Consider the following 14,068-nt stretch of genomic DNA (forward strand, 5'->3'; position numbering starts at 1 on the left):
TATTCAATAAGTTTTATTTACCAAATATATTCTGGAAGCAAATAAATTTTACTTCTGTCAAATAAATAATTTATTTTACATTACTAAACTAATTAATAAGTATTGCCATAGCTTTGGCCCGCTATATTTATGTCTACCATTTAGTAATAGTAACCAAATTTTGATAATATTTACTAAATTCTTCTTTCAGTGTACACTGAGAGAAAAGACTGGTAACTATAACAAACTGCATTTAGTTACAGAAATTCATTGAATCCTTAGTAACTAATACTAAATATGATAATAATTATCAAATATTTAATAGATCAGGAGTATGACGTAATTGCATTCACAGTAACATCAATTAAATAATTTAATAATAGTTACTTAATGTTAAATATTTAATATGAAATATATTACAGTTATGAGCAGATATTTGATAATTGTTATGAAATTGTTATATCCCATGTAATAAAAAATTCAGTAAGTACGAGTTCTATTTTGTTACCAGTATAAGTATGTTATGTTGCAGCACAACAAAAAATTCATTCATTTGCAGCTATTACATCGTTTCAATATCTATTATTACAAATGGTTGGTTGAACCTACCAAAAATTTTGTAACTATTACAAAATCGCTTATTTTGCTCAACTATTCAATAAGTTCAATAAGTTTTATTTACCAAATATATTCTGGAAGCACATAAATTTTACTTCTGTCAAGTAAATAATTTATTTTACAGAACTAAATTAATTAATAAGTATTAGCTTTGTCCCGCTATATTTATGTCTACCATTTAGTGATAGTAACCAAATTTTGATAATATTTACTAAATTCTTCTCTCAATGAATATGGTGTTCACAAAATCTCTTACATATTATGCAATCAGAAAAAAAAAGTATTATAGGCTAATAAGATTCAACGCACAGGTGAACTTTTTACCTATCCTTACCTACGCTTTTTACATATTTCTTGCGTCAACATAAATTAATCTTGCACATTTTAATTAAAGAGGCAAGATAATGCTGATTGGTAATCGCGCTACTGCCGGGGGAGCGCGTGTTTCTCGTAAAATTTGAAAAATTAGTCGCCATACATACACAGGATCGACGTGCGAAAGAATATAGTCGCGTCTGACGTGGAAAATTACGATATCTTATGGTCTTTACGTTCGAAGCGCGCGGTGGATTTGCATGCAAATTGCCGTGCACAAAATGAATATGCCGCGCTTTAAAGGATTTCATTTTGAACATTTACGAGCTCCTAACGCACGGCGAAGCGGCGGCCGTATAGAGCGCCAGGAATACCGACGAACGTAACTCAGCGCCGATCGTTGAGGAGCACGTGAGAAACAAGCGAAGAAGATTTACGACATGGGAAATATACCTCCTGTCTCCCGGTCGCGTGTACATTTCGACGCGGAAGAATGAGGGAGGGCCGCGAATCCATCCCGTGAGGGCCGTCAACGACTCGCTCCCCTTTGTGACGCAGCGCGTAAAGGGTTTAACGTCGCGTGCTGTGTGCTGCACGGGGTTGACTTTGCGCGCTCTGGGTGAGCTCGAGAGACGTTTCCTTGGCAACTTTTAGCGATGTTCCAAGTAGATACGCGTCCGCGTGTCGTTCTTCCCGGCGTCTGACGCGGGGAAATTGAAGCGGCGCATCAAACGCGCGTGATTGTCGAGCTTTCAATAACGCAGCGGATGCTCATCCTCAGATCTCGTCCTTTATCATGAACGATAGATATATTAAAGAACCGCGGCGTCTCGCAGCGGTGCCGTAGATCTTGCCTTGAGCATTCGAATCCATCGGGGATTCTGGGAACGAGAGGATCCACACAGGCGTGTACCCCCCGCGCGTATCTCGCAGTAGGCGTTTTACGACATTCGGCGGGGCTATAAATCGTCGGGGCTGTTTCGATTTATGCGTCGATATCAATGCACTTAAGCGTACAAATGTGGCCTTAATTGGCCCGTCTCTTTCCGTATTGCGTATTACGAGCGCGGCCCGTGGCGCTGCGTCTGAATCACTGTTGACGGAAACTCCTTTGGAAACATAACCGTTAAAAATGAGCCGCTGTCAGTGGCACGCAGTGCGAAAGAATGTTGCTTTCACAAGAGGCGTAACACGTGTTGCAAAAAAAAAGAGACTCTCTCGGGCGGATATCGAAGATGATTGCGAGTAATGAGGGTATTTTTCACGACGTTCAAAGTACACAGATGAGTGTACATTCTGAATTCTTCTATTACATTTTCTATTACAGTTATTTGCACAATTTGTAATAGCTTATCGCAGAGAAAGTCGACATCAGAACGGCAGAGGCATGACGTATTAATGGCGCATGCCAACAGATAAGGAATAATTATGAGGTACACCTTAATGCCAGATGTCAAGGCTGTTATTCGGTTTGCTTCTGGTTCAGTGCACTGAGTTTTTGATCTACGATTTTTAAATATGGAAAAGAATCCAGGTGGGAGTTTCACGATTATCGCGATGTGAGACGACCGATGATGGGAACTCTGCAATTCTTTTAATTATTTTTATCAAGCAAATATATTGGATTGAATTAATCATCATCATATATATCATAAAATTTACATTATATAAAAATGGAAATTTTCTGTTAACGATAAGTTTACTAATAGATATACCAGATTTTATATTTTATATGATATTGTTTTGGATCAATTTTGATCATTTTACTCAATTTTATTTTATCATTCTATATTATTGTTATTAATATTTTTATTATTTTGTATGTGTCATAAGAGATATAATCTTTACAAGTCGACTAATAAAGTTCCTGCCGAATTTACGTACATTTATTTATCTGGGAACTTTACAATTCTTTTCATTATATTTATGAAACAAATGTATTATATAATATATTGTATCAAATTAATCATTTACGATTTACATCACACAATAATATAAACCTTTTGTTCTACAATAATATAAACTCTTTTGATATAGTAACAAGATTATTAAAAGTTACATTCAGATTTTCCTATTACATTTTACATAACAAATTGTTCTTATTGCTCAAACTTTCACATCATGTCACTCTTTTCATATTCCTTTCGTATTTCTGTTTCGTCATTTTATGTGATAAATATGAGAGACCAACCTTTACAAATTGATCGATAAAATTGCTGCTAAATTTACGTACAACTCTACGTAAATAGTACGTTTAACTCTAGTACGTTTAACTGAATAATTCTAAACTAAAATATCCGAGATAGACTTTCATGAATATCACGATACATGATCGCTGATGGTAACTCTACAATTTTTGTTTTCATTACATTTATACGAGACGAATATATTATATTAATATACTATATCAAGTTAATCATTAAATCTACATTATGCAATAATATAAATTTTTTATTATATTGATATAATATATTATTGTTTGGATTGATATAATAACAAATCTATTAAAAGTTACACTCAGAGTTTCATGTTGCATTTTACATGACATATTGTTTGAGCAAATTTTTATCACAAATCTCTATTTCGTTATTCTGTGTAATAAATATGAGTGCTACATGTGAGCCGTTTATAAGGGATGTAACCTTTACAAATCGGCTAATAAAATTACTGCCAAACTTTTAAACACCTGTCTATCTGAGGGGAGAGATTACGTAGGAAGGCAGAAGGTGCGCTAATACACTGTTAAATCCGTAGTGTCAAATTATATTCAATTTGAATTATTTTTAACCATTCCTATAAGTCGCCACTGCTCCTACTAAATATGTCGTTAATTTAACTAATGTAATGGAGTTAAATAATTTAACTTAAGAAATGTATTAAATTTGACAAAAATTTAGTTTATTTTTTATTATGTGCACGTTAATGTAACCTTTGTTTTAGTAAAAAATGACTTAATATTGTTTTAAATGGGTCGATTAGATGTGGTTGTTTTTTTAAACACATGTTTTGTGTTAAAATAGTAATTTTGACACACATGATAGTTAAAAATAACTAAATATTATTTAACTCAAGACATTGGTTTAAATTTGACCCTCCAATATTTAACAGTGTAAGCGGTCATGAAAAGAGTATATACACAAGATTAAGGTTCGCGCGCTGTGTTGTCGCGTTTCATCCGACAATCTTAATTTTCCCGACAGCGAATGCCGCGATACGGATTTAATGGCTTGCTGCAACCGTATTGTGTGGATTGTATATTTAGGGCATTCGCATAATGGAGGATAATAAAACACCAGCCGCCGATGACTTCCAGTGACCGTTAGGTCCCAAGGAATTCCTAGTTGCATTAGAAACACAATAATTAAGTGCTTTGATTAATAATTTATTGCGTCAGAGGGTCGTAAAATGTAATCACGCGGCGGGAAGATATACGCTTTCTCACTCCGGGCTGCATTACGACAATCCGCAAGATCGTATAATTCTTAGCCAGCCAGTGTTTGTTCGTTTCTAAACACTCATGCTTGCCCGTACTTTCAGATTATTATCAAACGCGTCTCATCGCGGAAAGATAAAGGCTCGCGCGCGCGCGCGCGCGCGATATGTGGCCATAATAATAAAGCGATATTGATGTATCCGTGAAGAAAGATGTAGCAATAGGCGATATGCGAATTCTTGCGATTTCTCTCTCGGAAAAGCCATGGCACATAGCAATCTTAGAGCAAGCATCGACAGAGGTAACCTGCCGAGGATAGACGAGATCGTCGAGTGATTCCTTTTCCCCCGCGTTTGTTAAGATAGTTGGTTTGTGATACTGTTAAAAAGGTTAAAAGATTAATGAGAAAACTCGATAATTTGCGCTAAATATTATAAGTACGATCTATAATGTATGTATATTTACGGTTTTGACATTATATATTGTAAGAGAATATTAATCAAATTTATATAATAATATAATTTATGTAATGTCAAAATTGTGTGTGTGAGAGTCATTACTGTATGATGGGATTCGTCTACTAATTAGGATATTTATTATTATTATTATTATTATTTGTTAGTATTTCTATAGTATTATATAGTATTATATAGTATTGTTATTATTGATCAGTATTAGTATTATTATTTATTTATATCAGTGTTATTATTTATTATTATTTAATGTTCTCAATTACGAATTATATTATTATGGTTACGTAAGTCCGTCGGTAATTTCAATTTTGACAGTTTGATAAACTCCTAACTTTGTGTTTACATCGTTTGGAATCCACTGTATACACAGAGAGAATATACATTCTCGTATATATTTATATATTATAAATTTATATATTATAGATTTTTATATATTATATATATTATAGATTTTTAAGATCATTTAACCATTCTATTTTTAAAAAGACACCTAACCAAGAAATACAGGGAAATACAGCGTATACAATATTCCCGAATCTGTATAGGTTAGTTGTCATATATTTCAATCGCTGTTAAAATCTGTGTACTTTACATATTAATTTTTCAAAAGTTTGACAATCAGTAGTCTTGATAATTTCTTTGTAATATTTCTACAAGTATCTCTTATCGCGTATTTTCTTGTTTTTCATTAAAAGCTTAAGAATGATTTGGTCACCAGAATTGAAAACGTGATATCGAAAGCAGTTTCTGCGTCACATGTAAATAATGCTAACTTTGACTTCAATTATGTCAGCTCCCATATAATCAATCTTTTTCTAATTGCGCATACGTATAGATACACTAAGAGAAAAAATTTATCTAATTAAAATTAAAATTATTTTTGGCTCCAAACATATTTTTCGACTGTTCTAACACGAAAATGATATATCGAAAAAAGGATTTGGTTGCATTAATCAAATGTGTGATGGAATATGAACGAACCAGAATTTTCGATTAAAGTTAGCAGAATTCTATTTAAACTGTTGAAATTGAATAGTTACAAAGTTCTGATTAAACAGAAATCTTGTTTGGTTAACCAATCTTATCAACATGAACAGAATTCTAATAACTTTAACCCCATAATTTTAGTTCGTTCATATTTCGCCAGACACTTGGTTAATCCAACCAAATCCTTTCTTCTGTGTAGTGGTAACATGCATACTGACACATGTAAGGTTATTATCATTAACATTATAGTAGAATTTAATAAAAAAGTCCATTTCATTGACTATAACATTTACATTTTTCGACTATAATTATTTCTCTGTATGATTATACACTGAGAGAAAAGACTGGTAACTGTAACAAACTGCATTTAGTTACAGAAATTCATTGAATCCTTAGTAACTAATACTAAATATGATAATAATTACCAAATATTTAATAGATCGGGAGTATGACGTAATTGCATTCACAGTAACATCAATTAAATAATTTAGTAATAGTTACTTAATGTTAAATATTTAATATGAAATATATTACAGTTATGAGCAGATATTTGATAATTGTTATGAAATTGTTATATCCCATGTAATAAAAAATTCAGTAGGTACGAGTTCTATTTTGTTACCAGTATAAGTATGTTTTGTTGCAGCACAACGAAAAATTCATTCATTTGCAGCTATTACATCGTTTCAATATCTATTATTACAGATGGTTGGTTGAACCTACCAAAAATGTTGTAACTACTACAAAATCGCTTAATTTGCTCAACTGTTCAATAAGTTTTATTTACCAAATATATTCTGGAAGCAAATAAATTTTACTTCTGTCAAATAAGTAATTTATTTTACAGAACTAAATTAATTAATAAGTATTGCCATAGCTTTGGCCCGCTATATTTACGTCTACCATTTAGTAATAGTAACCAAATTTTGATAATATTGACTAAATTCTTCTCTCAGTGTAATTACAAAAGGCAAACATTTTTTTCTCAGTGTGCTGTTTCCATTGGCATGCTGTTGAAATTTGGAAATATTTCCAGAAGAAAACAGATTTAAGGCTAACCACGTTAACGTGACCGCCGATTCGCGCCCGCGCGAAAAATACACGCACAATCCGAGGAAGTACGAACGTGTCGCGATGCGTCGGCGCACCTTTTAACGCGCACCTTCGCCGCGCGGCAACCGCGATCTCATCGAGACGATTGTTCGCCGTACGCGGCGGCAAAAGGCTTTTCTTGCGCCTCTAATTAAAATAGACCGCGTATCGCGCCGAGTGCCATTACAGGGCAGTCTACCAAAACGAGAAACGAGCCTCCCGTCTGGAAGTCCCGGACGAGCGCGTTTTGCGCGACATTCCGCGGCCACGGGCGCTATTCAGCCGGATTACTCCGGTAATGCGCGAGTTCCGACGAATCGGCCGAAAGCCGATCGCGTCGCGGATGTCAATCGACATTCGCCGCGGAGCGTTGCAAGTCGCGAACGTGACCGAGCGTGGGATTTTTATTAGCTCGCGACCGGCGGGAATCGAACCGGTGGCCCGATCACGTGCGCGTGATAACCGGTCGCGGGTTGGACAATGTTCGCCGAACGATTATCGATGTTCGACAATCGGAGGATTTATCGCCGTTCCATTTGGCCGCGGCCTGAGAATCCCCAAGAGTCGCTCGGCTCTCTGCGCTCACGATTCCGCGTGATAGTCGTATCACACTACCGACTCGCGACTGCGATTATGTCTCTTGACCAATGAGAAAAGCGCCAGTAACTGGCAACTCCTTTCTGATTGGTCAAGAGACATAGTCGCAGCCGCGAGTCGGCTATGAGACGCGAGATCGAGCTGCGTCTGCTAGTTTCGCGAGCCTCGCGAATCCCTCTCTGAGCTGCCAATTAACGTTTTTCAGGTCGCTTTCTTTGACTTTCGTGCTCTGTGAAACGACGATGGTTTGGCATTATCGCTCGAAGATTCACTTAACGTTCGCGGAGGAACGATCCGTTGACTGTGCCTTTTTCTGTCAATTCATCCTGGATACGTAAAGTATCTTCGACGAGGTCGACCGGTAGCACGTGCGGCACGCAGCGGCACATGGAATTACCACTCGCGTGCGAAATCGGGTAATGATCTCGCTTAAGGAGTCAGAGCGAAGTGCAAGTCGCGACGAAGAGATCGCCTTCGCGGGAAACGCGGATTACTGTTAGATGAAACCAACGACGTATGTCACATTGACCAAGCGTTCGTATAGCTTTATAGCAGTGGGAGAAATTTGGGACACAATGAAAAAACTATTCTTTTCTCACTGTAGCTTAGAGATTCAAGCGGATCTTTTAAGTTTTGGGGACCCTTCCGTTTTAGGAATCTTAAAAGCCGCCATATTCGTTGGAAAATTGTGTTTCACATATCCTACTGTGTCCAAAAAGTAAAACCAATTTTTTTTTAAATCTTTATTTATTATTCCAAATCTATTTCGTCTCCTTCAAAGTAATCCCCCTCAGACACAATACACTTATGCCAACGTTTTTTCGAACCCTCGAAACAGTTGTTAAAGTCGATTTCCGGAATGGCCTTCAAAGCTTTCTTCGATTCAGCTTGTATCTCTTCAATCGAGTCAAAACGGTGTTCCCGGAGCGGTTTTTTGAGTTTAGGGAATAGCCAGAAGTCACACGGCGCTAAATCAGGTGAATATGGTGGTTGTGGAACGATTGTGGGTCGAATTTTTAGCGAAATGGTCTCGAAGAACCAATGCAGTGTGAGATAGCAAATCGTGGTGCAAAAACCAAGAGTTGTCTTTCCACAATTCCGGCCTCTTTTTGCGAATAGCTTCCAAGTCTTGACGTTTATGATGTGAAATTTGACACAGATGTCTGTCACAGTGCTACCAATTTAGAAAAAAAATATTTCTGACATTCGATATACCCGCGCAATTTAACTTGAAAATTGGTCTTACTTTTTGGACAGTAGTATACTAGGAATACGCGGCTCTTAACAATCGTTCTAAGCTAGAGTGAGAAAAGGATTGTTCCAAGACGGTTTTTTCATTTTAAAATTGGCACTGGCACTTTGGAGCAGAGTGAGAAGGCTATTTTAGGACTATCTCTTTTTTTCGCTTTAGCTTAGAATGGCTGAAGAGCTCAAGAGCCGCCCTATACCTTGTAAAAGCTTCATGGCTCTTGATAGCTGCTTTAAACTAGAGTGAGAAAGGAATAGTCCCAAAATAGCTTTCTCACTCGGAAATTGGCATTTTGGAGCAGAGTGAGAAAGCTGTTTTGGGGCTATCCCTTTCATTCTAGCTTAGAGTGGCTGTCAAGAGCCGTCTCATTGGTCGGGAAACTATGTTATATAGCGGCGGCTCTATGCTAGGCTGAGAAAGACATAGCTTTTCTCACTCTGTGTTTGAAACTGCAATTGTCAACTTCACACTCCGCGCAAAGGATGCTTGGTCCATGTACATATGATTGAATGAAACACTCACGGACGTCTGCTCGAGGACGTTTCTTTCGTTACGGGCACACGTTGCACCGAGTGGCAAAACATCACAACTTACCGTCGACTTTAACTGGCTGCTTCCGAGCGAGCGAAACGTCTATCATGCGAAGCACTCGCCATCGCGATTACTCGTCCGCATAATCGATCCTTAGTTGGAACGCGCACCGGCTCACAATGGCTGTTTCTTCCCGATGGCAGCCGATGTGAGGATTAAGCTCTCGCATCGAAGTGTTTCACCCACACTGAACGAACGGTCCTGCTCGGCGACCGGACGGATACCTCGGCACTAATCACGCGCGCTCACAAAAAAACCGGACGAGCCGGACGAATCTTTCACGCTGCACTATATATACTCACGTTTAAAACTAATTGAGCAATCGTCGAGATCATAGCGACCACACAGTGCGTCGAGTCGGATCCCCGGGTATTGCGTATCACTGAAACGACTGTGCGTATGAACGAGAGGGATTCTGCATGAAAGATTTTAAGCGATCACTGAGAGATCACGGAGAAAAGGCGATGATGAAGAGGGCGCGAAAATGCGAATGAAAGAGCAGGATAGACGGCGATCGGGCGGAATCACTCAAGGAGACAGCAGATAAGGAAAGACCTCGTGGAAGACGGACAACGGAAAATGCCCTTGGGGCATTATCAAAGCTAATGCCATCACACAGGCAATTGGCACCGAAGCGAAACCAGGACACACGCCAAAATCTGCGTCTCGTCTATGATCAACAACGACGACTCGAGGTTCATCAAGTTGGCCCGGTCATGGATCGCTTGCCCTTTCAATCCGGCTGGGGGACACACGACGATAATGTGAGGTCGTGTAGGAGAGTTTGACGTTCCAGAACAATTAACCCCAAAGTCTAATCGCTTTAATTAGGCGTCACCTACAATCTCCTTTCGACCTGTCCTGTCCTTCCCGTCCCTCTGGTCGATATCCGAAGTCTCCTGCGCTTCTTCTCTGTCATCGGATACCCCCGATCCTGATCTACGGCCTTCTTGATTGATTACGACCAGCCGCTATCGATTAACAGCTGCTCGTAGCTACGATCTACACAGACCCAACATCGCACGGTGACTTTAGATTACGCGATGATTACGATGAACGCGTCGTAGGCGCGCACAAAGAGCGTGGAGACCCGATGATCTCTCCTTGGACGATTCTCGACGACAGATCTATCGACTCTTCAGACGCGATGTAAACTCGGGAGAGGAATCCACTCGCGAACGATCCTCGATGGGGATCAACACGTTGTTGTTGACGATGACGATGATTAACAGCCGCGATTTCCCACGTGTTCACACCGTACTGTCCCATGCGCGCGCCTTACTGTCAGAGGGCGCGGTACCAGCACCTCGTCATCCTTCGACCCCGCGGAGATCCGCGCGCCGGCCGCGAAGGGACGCAGCGGGTCCCTCGCCTCTCGTTCACGCGGTTCCGTACGTGCCCGGGCACGTATCTCTTCCTCTGCCTCTCTCTCTCTTTCCCTCGTTTGCACCCGTCACCGGTTATATGCACGCGTGACCAATCGTACGCGATCGGATCGATTTTCGATGTTGGCCTCCCTCGCGGTACCGCAACGAACGTCCACACAAACTGTTCGCGACGCACACCAGTCGGCGGGCACGGGCGCGAACGGCCACGGACGATAACAATGATAATGATATAACAATAGCGTGCGTTCTCCGCTGGTTCAGATCTTACACTGAAGACCAAGGTACACATACACATGTGTGTCGGCTGGGCCGGCAGGTAGAAGAAGGAGGTAGAGACTGAGAGGTAGGAGGAGGTGGAGTGTGGCTCCGGAAGGAGGGGAGCCCACGCTCTTGTGCACCGGCCGCGCACACAATCGCGAGCGGTACCAGACGCGTACACACTCGCACAGAGAGACGCACGCAGACACGCGTGCGATCTCTCTTTCTTTCTCTCTCTGTCCTCCTCTCGCGCGTATGTAGCTACGCTCCGCGCGAGAGCGTAGCCTCGCGATCGCGGAATCGGCAGAGCTATCTCTTTCCCTCTTTCTTTCTCTCCCGCTCGCGCTCACGCGCTTACGCACCTGTATGCGTCGGATGCTGGCCGGCCTGCCGTGTACGAGCTCCTTACACGTACACTGCGGCGCGCTATCTCCCTCGCGCGCAAGCACCCTCGTGGTGCCCGTTACGCCGCGCACACGCGCGGTACATGCGTGCGTGCGTGCGTGAGCACGTGTGAGAGGGCCGTGTGCCTACACGCGAGGAGACAACGCCATGCCGCGCCGCACACAGCTAACCCACCGTCTCGGGGCCCCGGCCTCGTCCCGCGCGCGCCACGGCACCTTGCCTCACTTACATACGATACGATACGAGCGAGCCACAAGGCAGGCAGGCAGGCAGGCACAGGCAGGCAGGCACAGGCAGGCAGGCAGGCACAGGCAGGCAGGTAGCGCACAAAACTAAAGAGACTCGGGAGAGGAGGCAGGGAGCGAGGCAGTGACGGCAGTGAGAGATCAGGGGGGATGGGGTAGAGTGAAAGAGACGAGGGACCGGCCGGGAGGGAGAGAAAAGAGGGAGCCGGGACTAACCACTGGCGAGGAGGAGAGAGCGACTAGCGCGCGAGAAGAGACGAAAGGAGAAACAGCCTGCAGTCATGGAGGGGTGTCCGTTGCTGCTTCTGCTACTCCCGGTGCTGCTGCTGCTGCCGTTGCTGCTTAAGCCACGGATACGCGCGCTTTAATGCAGTCGCGCGGGCAATCGCCTCCCTACCCTCGCCTGTGCTGCCCGCCGGGCCGAGCTACCTTCTTCGGGGATGAAAGTCGTTTAGGTCAGGATGACGGATCGTTCGCGAATGATACCCGCGCTCATTAACCCAGTCTGTGTTTCTACCCGCGTAGAAGCTGGCGCGAGACTCCGCCGGTGTCCATTCGCGTTGTCGTCAAACGCGACGAGAGGACACGATGGTGTACGCGGGAATCATCGTGATGTCGCTTAATTGATTCCCAGCGGAGAGAGTTCGTCGAACGTTAGCCGTGGACGAGGAATTTCGCTTATCGTGTTAGCAAATGATATTATAAATTACTTTATAGAAATGATGAACAAGCGTCGCGACACTTGGCGGCAAAGGAAGAAACAAATGACACACCTATCGGAGAATTAAAAGAGGAGGAGATGATATAGCTGTAAGAGTATCAACGTGGGTAGCATCTCGTGCACCCAGATCGGACTATCTGTCCCGCCTCCGCCTACGTACCTCACCTGTCATCTCCTCTTATCTCGGACAATCCGTTCATCCGTCTTTCGAAGCAATCTCTCTGCTCTGCTCGCCGTTGACTCTTTTGTATTTCAATCTCCTTCTCTTTTTTCAATTACTCGATCCAGAGAGAACCGCGAGGAGAGAGAACCAATACTAACGAATACTCATATAGACATGTGTGTATAAATTCGGCAGCAACTTTATTTAGTCGATTTGTAAAGGTTGCGTCCCTTATGAATAGTCTATATATAAACGGAGAGAATTTTATAGCAAAAATTACTATAAAATTTTGTAAAGAAAGCATCAACATTCTGTAGCAATTGACTTTGCGGTAATCGATTTTTTTTTATTTTATGTTTTATTTATAATTTAGAAATTGAAACGTGCTATTAAAAAATTTGTCATGTTTCTAACGAAATCTACTTATGTTTCTTAGCAAGATAGATTTTACTGATAAAATTGAAAAGAATTTATATAAAAAAAAAATTATTGTAGGTATGTATGTTTTCTCTGAATATGACACTCATATTTATTACACATTCTGTAGCAATTGACTTTGCGGTAATCGATTTTTTTTTATTTCATATGTTTTATTTATAATTTAGAAATTGAAACGTGCTATTAAAAAATTTGTTATGTTTCTAACGAAATCTACTTATGTTTCTTAGCAAGATAGATTTTACTGATAAAATTGAAAAGAATTTATATAAAAAAAATTATTGTAGATATGTATGTTTTCTCTGAATATGACACTCATATTTATTACACATTCTGTAGCAACTGACTTTGCGGTAATCGATTTTTTTTTATTTCATATGTTTTATTTATAACTTAGAAATTGAAACGTGCTATTAAAAAATTTGTTATGTTTCTAACGAAATCTACTTATGTTTCTTAGCAAGATAGATTTTACTGATAAAATTGAAAAGAATTTATATAAAAAAAAATTATTGTAGGTATGTATGTCCTCTCTGAATATGACACTCATATTTATTACACAAAGTGACGATAAACGTGAGAAAAATTTTCAAATACGTCATGTGAAATGTGATGTGAAAAATCCGTGTGTAACTTTTAATAAATTTATTGCATTAATATTTATTTATGCATTAATATTATTAATATATATTATATATTTACATCATTAATTTATGGTGTAAAAAATTTAATGGTTAATTTAATACAATATATTTATTTTATAAATTCAACTTAAAAAATTATAAAGTTTTTCCATCATCGATTGTCTCATGTTGCGAAAATCATGAAAGTCATCTGGATGGTTAATACATTGCGGACGAATCACGAGAGTTCTCGTGTTGTGACACAATAATATTCATCTTGGGCAAAATATTTGTCATTCTTCTATCTAATTCTTCTAGGAAATATGTGTATTAAAAAGGAAACAGGAAGATATTTAAGAACATACTGGATCGATGCTGTTCCTTTTATTCGTAAAGATTCTGATTCTCTGGAATTGCATAGTTCTGTTTTCTCTTTTCTTATTTGACAAGCACGAAGAACTTTTTGCGCAAACTTGGCCACGGAGCACGGCTA

At 40.1% G+C, this 14,068-nt stretch overlaps 1 protein-coding gene across 4 annotated transcripts in view; it reads right to left on the minus strand.

Moving 5' to 3' along the window:
- Positions 1–11,005, minus strand: part of LOC116845685 (transcription factor Sox-5) — a 343,917-nt gene extending 332,912 nt beyond the window's left edge. For 2 of the 4 annotated variants that reach the window (XM_032818681.1, XM_032818682.1), the window contains exon 1: positions 9,637–11,005. In XM_032818681.1, the coding sequence (XP_032674572.1) occupies positions 9,637–9,669 (33 nt within the window). In that variant the 5' untranslated portion in view covers positions 9,670–11,005. Of the gene's footprint in view, positions 1–9,337 lie in introns of all 4 variants that reach the window. The other 2 variants (XM_032818687.1, XM_032818685.1) reach the window with 1 other exon arrangement.
- Positions 11,006–14,068: the final 3,063 nt, after the last annotated feature.

This window comes from Odontomachus brunneus, unplaced genomic scaffold (genome assembly GCF_010583005.1).
Source record: "Odontomachus brunneus isolate Ranch 3 - 2012 unplaced genomic scaffold, Obru_v1 Obru_scaffold_056, whole genome shotgun sequence".
Classification (NCBI taxonomy): Eukaryota; Metazoa; Arthropoda; class Insecta; order Hymenoptera; family Formicidae; genus Odontomachus; species Odontomachus brunneus.